Raw genomic sequence first — 12,403 nt, forward strand, 5'->3', positions numbered from 1 at the left:
AAGACAAATAAAAAACATTCAAACTGGAAAGTTCGAAGTAAAATTATTTCAGTTTCAGATGACATGACCTAATAAGTAGGAAATCCTAAGTATTCCACAAAAACCTGTTAGAATTAATGAATTCAACAAAGTTGCAAGATATAAAAACAACACAAAAATAAGCTGCATTTCTGTACATGCACAATGAAAAAAATCTGAAAAGGAAATTAAGAACAATTCCATTTACAATAGCAATGAAATGAATAAAATACTCAAGAATAAATTTAATCAAGGAGGCGAAAGACTTCTATATTAAAAACTATAAAATGCTGGGCGCCTGGGTGGCTCAGTGGGTTAAGCCGCTGCCTTCGGCTCAGGTCATGATCTCAGGGTCCTGGGATCAAGTCCCGCATCGGGCTCTCTGCTCGGCAGGGAGCCTGCTTCCCCCTCTCTCTCTCTCTGCCTGCCTCTCCCTCTACTTGTGATCTCTGTCAAATAAATAAAATCTTAAAAAAAAAAAACCTATAAAATGCTGCTGAAAGAGATTAAAGAAAACAAATAAATGGAAAGACATCTGTGTTCACAGACTGGAAGATTTGATATTGTTAAAATGACAACAGTAGCCAAAGCAATCAACACATTCAACCCAATCCCTACCAAAATTCCTACCCCCCACTTTTTTTTTTTTTTTCAGAAATAGAGAAACCCATCTTAAAATTCATAATGGATTCTCAAGGAACCCCAAATAGTCAAAAACAATCATGAAGAAGAAGAAGAAAAAAAAAGAATAAAAATCAGATGCCTTGTACTTCATGAATTCAAAACTCCCCACAAAGCTATAGTAATCAAAACAGTTTGGTACTGGCATTTGGACCAATGGAATAGAGAACCCGGAAATGAACTCACATATATGGTCAGATGATTTTTGGTAAGTGTCAAGACCATCCAGTCGGGAAAGGACAAACTTTTCAACAAATAGTTTTCGGAAAACTGATAACCCACATGCCAACGAATAAAACTGGACCCTTAAAAATGGATCAGAAACTAAATCAAGGGGCACCTGGGTGGCTCAGTTGTTAAGCATCTGCCTTCAGCTCAGGTCATGATCCCAGGGACCTGGGATTGAGTCCCACATCAGGCTCCCTGATCAGTGGGAAGCCTGCTTCTCCTTCTCCCACTCCCCCTGCTTGTGTTCCCTCCCCTGCTGTGTCTCTGTCAAATAAACAAACAATCTTAAAAAAAACAAAAACAAAAACAAAAAAACACAAACATAAGTGTTACAACTCAAACTCATAGGGGAAAAGCTTTATGACACTGGATTTTGCAGTGATTTCTTAGATAAACTAGAAGCATTTGCAACAACAGTAAAAAAAAAAAAAAGTCATCAAAATTTAAAACTTTTGCACATCAGAGGACACTATTAAGAGTGCAAAGTCAACACCGCCAGTCATTTGGGAAATGCAACTCAAAACCACAGTAAGAGACCATTTCACATCCACTAGGATGGATATTATTAAAAACAAAAATAAACTACAACCAGGACATAACAGGTGTTGGTGAAGATGTGGAGAAATTGGAGCCCTTGTACACTGCTGGTGGGAATGTAATATGGTACAACCCCTACAGAGAACAGTTTGGCAGTTCCTCAAAAAGTTAAACATAGAATCACCATGACTCAACCATTCATTCCGCTCCTGGCTATCTACCCCAAATAAGTGAAAACAAGAATCTGAACAGGTATTTGTTATGTGAATGCTCATGGCGACATTATTCACAACAGCCATTAGATGAAAACAACCAAAATGTCAGTAGATGCATGGCTATGTAAAGTGGCATGTACTATTCAGCCTTAAGTAAGCATGAGCTTGATACATGCTACAACAGGACAAATATTTTATGCTTCCACTTACACGAAGTACCTAAAAGAAACAAACTCATAGAGACAGACACTGGAGTTGAGGTAACCTGGATGGAGCTCTGGGAGGGAAAGTGGGAAGTTAGTGTTTAAGGGGGAGAGGACTTGTCTTTGGGATGATGAAAAACTTAGGAAAAGAAAAAAACTGGAGATGGGCAGTGATGGTAGTTGTACAACAGTATGAATATACGTAATGCCAATGACTTGTACACCAAAAAAAATGGTAAATTTTATGTGTATAGCCCAATAAAAAAAATTAGGAACTAAAATCTGTGACCGTATATTAAGGAGAAATAAGATATTGAAGACATTCTCCCCTAAATTTATCACTTGGAAGGTTTTAGGAAGAAGGCAAATCTCTCCATAGAATTCTCATGGACAGAGATACAGGTATTTTATATTAAACATGTTTATAGCTCTTAAAGTTTTATTATAAGGAAAAAGTACTCTGAGAAATATAAAAAACTTTATGGCCATGTAATTACAGTCTTTGTTACTTAACCTGTCTATTGATGGAGAATTCAGCCTTTGCCCATGAGTGACAATCTTGGAAAGAAAATCACACTTTAAAAAAAAAAAACCAATATTCACTAGCTTTTTTTTTTCTTTAAAGAAAGATTTTATTTATTTATTTGACAGAGAGAGACACAGTGAGAGAGGGAACATAAGCAGAAAGAGTGGGGGAGGGAGAAACAGGCTTCCCACTGAGCAGGGAGCCTGATGTGGGACTCGATCCCAGGTCCCTGGGATCATGACCTGAGCTGAAGGTAGATCCTTAATGACTGAGCCACCCAGGTGCCCTACTGGCTTCCCCCCGCCCCAAGGTTATTTATTTATTTATCTGAGAGAGAGCAGCAGAGGGAGCAGCAGGCTCCCCACTGAGCCAGGAGCCAGGTATGCAACCTGATCCTGGGCCCCCGGGATTATTACCGAGGGAAGGCAGATGCTTTACTGACCGAGCCACCCAGGTGCCACTCACTGGCTTTTCTGATTGCCCAGGTGATCCCCACAACCCAGTCTATCCATCAGCCCACTTAAATAAATTCCCTCCGGTTTTTACTATCCCCATCAGTAGACCATGATTTTAGTGTTACCTCTGGTCGTAAGACAGGGCCATGGCCCGGATGCCAGCATCGCAGCCTGGATAGGTGAAGAGGTGCTTGAGGTCAGACACCTGCCAGACCATGACCACACCGTTGTCTCCTCCTGTGAGCAGGTACTGCCCGTCTCGGCTCAGCTGGATGGCCTAGGACAGACCCAGCAATAGTCAGCAGAGGTGTGGCCTGAGGAGAACCCTGGCTCCCGCCCTGTGTTTCATTCCTCCTCCATGCAGCCACTCAAGGCAGGCAGACAGGGCATGTGTGCTCCTGAGAAGGTTATAGGAAATCAGAAATTACAGAAAACTTTGTCCATTTTTCAAAAAGCAAATGGACAAAGCTGGGCAGTGTTTGAGGTTTTGCTTTTTTTAATTTTCACATTTTAAAGATGAGGTGGCAAAGTCTTCCAGCTCTGTGAATACTATTTAAATGGTGTATGTTGTGAACTGGGACCAGCATTCTAAAGTGAGCAGCCTCCTGGCATCTCTCCAGTTGTACTGCGGGTGTGCTAAGCCCACTCTGTACTAGGCTGGGCAGGCAGTGCTAGCTGCCCTCAGATCTCCGCTAAAACATGCTGCTTTTGGGCCCACAGCCCCGTGGGAGAAGACCAAGAGCTTTAATACCTTCACTAGGCCTGCTGGATTTTTACAGCAGTTAGGAAGATAGCTTGGTGGTTAGGGAACCAGCTTCCAGGGTGACTAAACCCCAGGTGAAGCGTTTTCCTTTTGCCCCAGGACTGAATGCTTCCCGCCAGTACCGAACAGGAAGTACAGACATGAAATTTGCTCTTCAGTCCTGTAAATGGGGCCAAATACAGACCACTGCCTGTTTTTATATGACTTTTTAACATTTTAGTGGTTGGAAAAAAATCAGAGGAAAAATAATATTCCATGACATATGAAGATTATATGAATTCCAAATTTCAGCGCCTGTAAATAAGGGTTACTGGAACATAACCACACCCATTCATTTATGGTCACTCTCACTAGTGACTGCAACAGAATATAGAGTCTGCAAAGCCTAAAATATTTTTTATCCTTTTACAGAGAAAGTGTAAACACCTGTAATCCTATGCCTACTTGGACAGTGAATATGGGAAGACAGATTATTCTAGCAAGTCAGAAAGAAAAAAAAAATCTAACTTCTGAAATTAACTCAGAGTTCTTAACTCCAGCTCCTCTCCTCGGCATCCTGGTGGGGTAGAGATTGGAGATTTTAGGGGCCCCGGAGACATGTCATTGCCCCCTGGAATCCGGAGTGCCTTGGACTGTGCCGTAGCTGCACTGGTTTCTGTGGCCAGAGCAGTCTGCTGGACATGATCACGACCTAAAACAAGGCTTCCCCAGCAAAAGAAAATAAATGAGTTCCTACGGGTGAAATGGTGGCTCTCCTTTGTTTAGGATAAAATAACTTTGCTGCTCTGTACCGGCTGCCCACTTAATTTAAGTTACTCATTAAGACATCTAAACACTGCCTAGCTGATGTGCTGTGATACGTTAACCAAATGCCACCGAACAATCTGGCATCTAAATAAAAACAGGTGGGAAGCCTTGATTAGCACAGAGGTTCCCCAGGCTGCCTGCCTGCAGGGTTCTTGGTATTTCAAAGAAACTTCATTTCTGGTCTGAGCTGATGACTAATTTGTTTCCATGGTCCCCTTTCCTAATACAGCTCAGACTACAGGATGGAGCTGGAGATTTTTGCTCTGTGATGTCTCTTATTCTTCCTCCCTCCCTCCCCAAGGCAGTTAGCTGTGAAAGCGTCAGTCTCTTGAGCCATGGCACACAGCGCTCATTTTAGGCAAGCTTGTTTTAATCACACAGTCGCCACTTGCAAGTTAGTATGATAAAGTGCAGGAGTGCTGGGAAAAAGGCAATGGATTGTTTAAGCCTAAAATCCAGTGGGAAATATTACAGGGGGAAAAAAAAACAATGGCTCTAGGGCAGAGAGGAAAAGCATGTGTGTATGAACAGTCTGCAGAAAGCCTCCTTACTATTGCCTCAAGGAACTTCCCAGAGCCTTCGGTACTAACTGAAATGCCACAGATATTGTTTTAGCCAGCAAGGGATTTCAAATTATTTTACAGATTTATTAGTGTTGCTGACAGTATAATCATAACTCAAAGTGACAGATTATCAACATTATTATTGTAAAGAAAAGAGGAAAGGAAAATCCTCTGATGTGTACTTGGTTTAAATGAAGTATTATGGGAAGGAAGGGAAAAATAAAAGTAGGAGTGCATGCTTTTGTGGTACAGACAGTCAAAATACAGTGAGGAAAATTCACAGAGGGAAATGAAGAAGACACAGAAGAAATCAATGCTGAGATAGAGAAGTAGCAAGTGCCCGTCATTTCATCAACGTGATCTGTATTTAGGGTTACTGTTTCTTAATACTTCCTGACCCCAGGATTTGTTTACTTGATAGCAGAGGGGGATCAGATTAGGTCTGGGAAACTGACAGTTTATGTCCTGTAAGCTGCCCTGGGTCAGGAAGGGCAATGAATATTGTCCAGAGCTAGCTTAAAGCCACACCGGGAGGGCAGAGGCCTCTGCGACCCTCTTCATACCCCGACATGTCCGGAGTCCCCTCACCATTCACAGTTCACATGCACCTCCAACCTCATCCTGGAAAATGACGGGAACACCACAGCTTCATTTTATCTTAAGCTGCCCCAGAGGGCTAGGAGTGAGAAAAGGAGGACCTTGAAAAAATAGCCTCTCCAAAGAGCAGTCTTTACTGTTTTCTTCAACCTATAATAACTTTTGGAATCATGTCCTGAAAATGAAGCAAGACTCCAAATGGTCCATTAGCACTATCATTCCTCATTTATCAAAAGGGAATAAATGTCTGCCTCAGTCACATCATAATTGGAAGCCCAACTCCCTTAACTTGCTAATTGTGGGCCTTGTTACTCAAGAAGAAGTCAAGTCTAGAATGAGACGCTAACCCTGAGTCATCATAATCCCTACCACTCCCACCAGCCACCTACTCGAGTGTGAAGAGCAGTTTTAGTTTTAGGTGGAATCCACTATTTTAGCTTCGGTACTCAGAAAATAGGAAACAATCATGTACAGGTAACTTTCTTAGAGTAAACAAATAAGCAAGCTGGTCAATGCTATTGAAAGGCCCCCAGGTTGGCTTCACTGTGTGCTGTCGTGCCCAGAGTGCTCTGACTGGGCGATGCTGTCACCACAGCTGTGACACGCCATGGTCTGTGAATACACGAGCCCCGTGCAAGTGCTACCTGGTGATTTTCTTACAGCGTGGAAAGGCTAGAAGTCTCTCTAGCGAACCCTCTCCCTCCTCACCTACTACCTAGGTCAAGATCTAGAAGGGTGGAAAGTCTGTGGTGTACTCACTCTTATGTTATCATCTGTTTCCATAGTGGCCTGAAGTTTCCCGTTGACACTGAATGTACAGAAGCAGCCATTTTCATAGAATATGACACAATGACCCTCTCTTGAAGCCTGAATGAGTTTCGGTTTCAGGCAGTTCTCAGGACCCTCCAAAGTCCTTAGTAAGTCTCCATTCATGGAATGTATGAGACATGGTCCTTCTGAGAAAAGAGAAACGAAAGATAATTTTTTTTTAAATGATGACAAACATGAAATGAATCTTCAGCACTGATTAAACAGGATCAAACAGCTGTAGCAAACCTTTAAAAATTATGTATTTTATATGTTATTTTAAACAATGTCCTCTTCATGCTGGCCAGATCCCACCTTCTACTTGGGAGAGGAGAAAGACAAGTCATATAATTCAAGTTCACTTCTCCTCAAGAGAAGCTACTTTATGAAATTCATTATGCCAAGAAATGATAAAAACACAATGCATTAAGAAAGGAACAGGACAAATTTCAAATCCTAGAGGTGCTTCTGGAAAGGACAGACTGCCACCAAGCTCAGGCTGAAGCTCTGCCTGCATGTCACAGGGGCCCCAAAGCAGTGGTCGCACTGTGGGCCAGCATGAGGACAGCTCATTAGAGCAGCTTTGGGAGGCCTCAGCCTTCTTCCCTCCTATTGCCCATTACAATGAAAGAACGTTGCTGGCAGTCCACCCACTCCCCCCCACTCCACCCCCAACAAATTCACCCAGAGATCCTTCTGCAAGTGAGTACACTTGCTGGCTGCCCCCAAAGCGAGCAGCACCCACACTTCCAACTCCCCGAACTGACCTCCAGGTTGAGCTGCCTGAGAATGGGAGCTACTGGGGAAGGCATACACATCAGAGCATTTTCATTTTTATTGAATGCCTGCTACATGTAAAGTAAAGAAGGAAGAGGTAACCAAAACCACCTGTGTGACAAGTAAGTTCTAAGAGATGTCTAAGTCGAACAAGAGGGGTAACGAGTATAAGGCCTGCTGATCTCCAAGCTAAATTACTCAGGCCTACGGGGACTTATGACCTGACCCCCACAGGACTACTAAGAGCATGACCTTTTGAAAATCAGGTTCTCTACTTTTCTTGACCACTCAGGGAGTTTATAGGCTTTTTGTGTTCTCAACATAAATACATACTAGCAGCCTCTCCCGTGCATGCGGTCCCAGCATGTGTGAGTATCCATGATCACTCTCTAAAGGACACCAGGCCCTCACCACACTTCAAACTTCAGGTTTCACATTAACTGCATAAAGTTCACATTTTGTGACTAGCTTCTCAGTCCACAAAATGAATAGGTAAATAACAGAAGTGCATCACGAGGAACCAACCACATCATTTCCCTCAGAGGCTGTCAGTAAAGGTCGCTGACGGTCTGTCCCTCAGTCCGTGCACCCAGAGCTAAATGTGTGGTTGTGCTGCTTCCTCATCTCCAGTGAGAAGCCCACGTGACACTTTACAGAAATGGACCACCAAAAGGGACTACTGGCCAGAAGGAAATGAAAAGTGATAAAGCCAAGACTGAACTTGGTACTGAATATAAATGGGGTTACAGGAGAAAGAACTGATCCTGCAAACGCTGACATTGCTGAGAATTTAGACATGCAGCCAGAGGACATCCTTGAAGGTGAACTTACTGACATAGATTAGAAAAGGGGTTGTAACAAAAACGGTGATGTCCCAGAAGAAGTGATGCCAGCAAGAACTTCACTTTAAAGGAACCCAAGGAGATGTTTCATGACACTGAATGCACAGAAGATAAAATGTGGGAAGCTGACCAAAACACAGAAAGGAGCATGACAACTGCTCAAATCAAAGAAAAGGTTCTCGCTCTTTTATCTTAAGTTCTACAAAGAAAAGAAGGCAAGCACTGTTGTACTCTTGATAAGTTTCTCATGAGGAAAACACTTCAATTTTCAATGTTTCTAAAGTTTTAAATTACAGTGTATTATGTAAATGTGAGTTTAACTGGGATTTTTTGTGCCTATATGTGTGAGTAAAAAACTCTGTAAGCAAATTTTTAATGTTTTGACAAAATAATTTTAAAAACCATGAAACAACCCAAATGTCTCCCACTGACTGTTATGATCACTCCACATGGCTTTTAGCTTGTGTGGTCATTCATATGGTTCTGCACTACCATGCAAAGCAAGGATGACCTTTAATGTGATAGGTTCATTTTGTATGTCTAATTTTTGTGTGTTTTTTTTAAGATTTTATTTTTTTTTTAAAGATTTTATTTATTCATTTTTTAAATTTTTTTTTAAAAGGTTCTATTTATTCATTTGAGAGAGAGAGAGCACAGCAAGGGGAGAGGCAGGGGAAGAGGGAGAAGCAGACTCCCTGCTGAGCAGGGAACCCGATGTGGGGCTCAATCCCAGGACCTTGGGATCATGACCTGAGCTGAAGGCAGACACGTAACCATCTGAGCCACCCAGGCACCCCAAGATTTTATTTTTAATTAAGCCCTATACCCAACGTGGGGCTCAAAATCACAGCGCTGAGATTAGGAATCTCGTGCTCTACTGACTGAGCCAGCAGGGCGCCCCATGTCTATTTTGGATCCTGTATAGTCTAAGAACTTCTATTTGCTCAGGATATATGAAATTCTTAGATATAAGAAGGGGAAAAAAATCTAGTAGGTATAGAATTCCTGGTATCATTATTTTACTGCCCTGACCAACTAAATTTTTAAATACAATCCTCTTAATATTTAATAAGTCTTGTTAGCTAGACTAAGTATTATAGTTCGAGACACAGATAAGGTGAGTCAAATATTCAATGCATCCCCATCAGATAACTTTCAAAGATAGGATTATAGTACTTTTTTGTGTGTTCAGACCTCAGCTCAGGGCAGAGAGACAGAGAGATGGATAAACTATTGCAATGGAATAAGCAATGGATTCAAAACAGCTCTGTTCCAGGTCAGATCCTGATTTGTTGTGTGTCCTCTTTGAAAGCTTGCTTTGTGGTTGATAACTCTGGCCTAAATATATGATGACATGGCAAGGGCAGACCTCCCCCAGGAGAACCAGCTCAAGTGTCTTCCCACTCCACTCTCAATGCCATCCTGGATCCTGCCTTGTTCTGAGATTTGGAAGTTAAAACAGACCAGGTCAGTTTCCCTCCAGGTGTGAGATGGAACCCAGCCCGCAGTCCAGAGGAATAAACAAATAGACAAAGATGTTCCTTGTCCCCACCTCCCTCGTCAGAGCAATGCTGTGAAACACAATTCTCTGTGACAGTGCAGATGTTCTGTACTTATGCTGTTTGGTTCAGTAGCCACAGTCCTGTGTGAGGCGTGAACACCTGAAAAGTGGCTAGTGCCACCAGGGACCTGCATTTTAAACTTTATGTAGTTAAATCACATAAGTAATTAACTAATTCAATAAGTAATTAGTTGATTCAAATAGTCCTACATGGCTAAGAGCTACTATAATGGACAGCACAGATTAGAGAAAAAAGTACCAAATCCATCCTTGCCAAACACCAAAAAACGCATACATTTTATTGAGGGCACCATGGGTTTACCTTTGGAGCCACTTAACACCAGGCCCAGCTCAGCACAGACGGCAGCACAGGTGATCTCACAGTCGTGGCCTGTTAGAATGGCTCGAGGAGTGGTGGTCTCACCTTTAGGCAGAAACAGATAAAAACAAATCAAGTTCAGGCAGGGGGTTACCTCTCTCAGCTCCCTCTACTTAAATAACAAACAATTTGTTCCTAATTCCTGTGACACCTAAATCCCAGTTTGGAAATCTGTCCAAAAACCCTATTTTAGCACTAAATCCCAACTATATGCTAGAGTATGAAGACCAGTTGCCAAATTTCCAACCCTTACAAGACTATCAAGCAACAGGAATTGAAAATACAGAGTAAAGTAAGACAAAAATCTGCATTGTAGAATGACTCAGATACTTCCCAAATATAAATATAAGCCCCTCAATTAGAGGATTTATAGATGGATGATTATAAAAGTAGTATCTCTGGCTTGATCCACATTTCAAAGAAAGGCAGCCCCACCCCCCTCCTTTTCCATGGGATCCTGAGATCTTGTGGTAAAGACAGTCTGAACTAAGACAGGATACCTCAAAGGAACCCCTCTCTTAAATGCATATTTACTGATCTTACGTATTTTCTTAATACAGAAATCTAACAGTGTATTTTCTGTGGTTCAAAGAACAGAGGGGAAATAGAGCAAACTCTTCCATGTAGTTCTGATCGTGACTGAAAACTAGTGGAGGAAGATGAGGAAAGGCTAACAGAGAAGGAGTATCCAGATAATGGAAGATGTTTCCAGACATTTTCACAATAGAAGTCATCCTGTATCTCTGTCCCCAACCCTCCCTCCCAAAAAAACCCCACAACACTGGTTAATAAGGAACCCACACCACAAACAGGCCCGGCTCAGATAAAGAAGACAGTAATAGGCTTCATTTGTGGCTTGATTCATTCCAATTGGCAAGGATAAGCCAAATTCCATATTTAGCCTGAAGAATACAATTTTCAGACCACGCTAGTCCTCCACTTTTATAGTCTCTAAAGACAAAGACACACAAAGCCTTTGTAAGTGGAACTAGAGAGCAGTGTTCTATTAGCACACTTCGATTTCCTCGATTTGGATTGGTTTCACAGGAAGATTGCTAAGTGATACCATGTAACCTAAAAGAGGCAAATGTGCCCAGAAGAAGGTCTCTAGCACCAGCTGTGAAAGTCTTAGAAAAGAACAACTTGTTATCCTCTCAGGTAGGTCAGGGAATATCCAGCAGAAACCTATTGTCCTTGGAAAGGCAAATACTGGCTGTCAAAAAATTAAACTAACTTCCAACGCAGTGGTTTTTGTGATGGGTCCCAGTGGAGTCTCTGAAATTTCATGCAAAATATATGTACATGCCTGTGTTTTCCTGGGAGGATGGCGAGGGGAGGAAGGAAAATAGCTTATACTGAATGCACAGAGATCCATGACCAAAAACAGGGGAGGCGTCTCCTATGGAGACAGGGCCCTAGTTTATGTGCCTCCTGCCCCACTTCAACGGAAGCCTGCAGTCCAGCCGTTACAAAGGAGTATTACGGTGCATTTGTTGTGGCACAAAATGTGTAGCTGTGTCCCCACAGAATGCCTCACAGCTTTTGGTGACTCTGAGTACTTCTGCAATGAGATGTAAGTGGAGGGCTGTCACGTCAAACTCTGCGCCACGCTGGCTGTGCCCCATGCAGCCAGACGCTGGGACCGGCTTCCATGCTTCGTGACAGAGGCAGATCCCAAATGACATAGTACAAGGCAAGGGGGCAAGTGGAATAAGGGGCTTGGTTTCTTTTGATTCAAAGTTTAGAAACTTTGAGGGAAACCCACCTTAATTACAAAGTTCTTGTACTTTTTGCAAAGTACTTGACATTTTGCAAACCAGGAAGAATTTGTTATAAGAACTAGGTTTTTTTCCTTAAAAAGTACATAAATTTGGGAGATTTTTTTTAAGAAAAGAAGCACATAATGTAAGCAAGTCTGAACTACTAAACTTTCTGTTAGGGATCAGCTTTGCCACAAAAATTAGAAATAAGTGTTTTAAAAAGTTACCTAGAGTTAAGTCCTGATTCACGCTTTCCCCTTTTCCCAAGATGCTCTACATTCTACAAAATACTGTACAATATTATTTTCAAAATTAATGTTTAATTTTATATATATATATGTATATATACATATATATATATATATATATATAGGCAATCTTTTTAAATCAAGAATTAAAATCACTAAGCTCTAAGGAATACATCTTCAATCTGATGGTTCCTTTTTTGTTTTCATAAGTTACTATTTTATTGAGGCAGGGAGGTTTGTGTTTTAACTTGAGTTGTCTTGGAATTCCTTAGTGGGAAATGAAAGTTTGAAGGAAAACTGATGGCAACTGAAAGCACTCTAAAGTGTGAGCCAAAGTAAACAAAGACAGATGGATAATGGACCCAGAAAATGTTGTCACTTAAGCATGTCAGTGCTGACTTTTTGTTTTCTAGGTCTAAGATTTTTTTCTCAGGGA

General features: G+C 41.7%; 1 protein-coding gene across 3 annotated transcripts in view; it reads right to left on the bottom strand.

The window, feature by feature from the left end:
* The window catches only part of LRBA (LPS responsive beige-like anchor protein), a 731,121-nt gene that overhangs the window by 5,814 nt on the left and 712,904 nt on the right, over positions 1–12,403 (bottom strand). For all 3 annotated transcript variants that reach the window (XM_032332488.1, XM_032332486.1, XM_032332485.1), the window contains 3 exons: positions 9,903–10,004; positions 6,353–6,549; positions 2,989–3,140 (listed from right to left, as the gene is read on the bottom strand). In XM_032332488.1, coding sequence (XP_032188379.1) covers positions 2,989–3,140; positions 6,353–6,549; positions 9,903–10,004 — 451 coding nt within the window. The remainder of the gene's footprint in view (positions 1–2,988; positions 3,141–6,352; positions 6,550–9,902; positions 10,005–12,403) is intronic.

The sequence above is a fragment of the Mustela erminea genome, chromosome 2, assembly GCF_009829155.1.
Source record: "Mustela erminea isolate mMusErm1 chromosome 2, mMusErm1.Pri, whole genome shotgun sequence".
Classification (NCBI taxonomy): domain Eukaryota; kingdom Metazoa; phylum Chordata; class Mammalia; order Carnivora; family Mustelidae; genus Mustela; species Mustela erminea.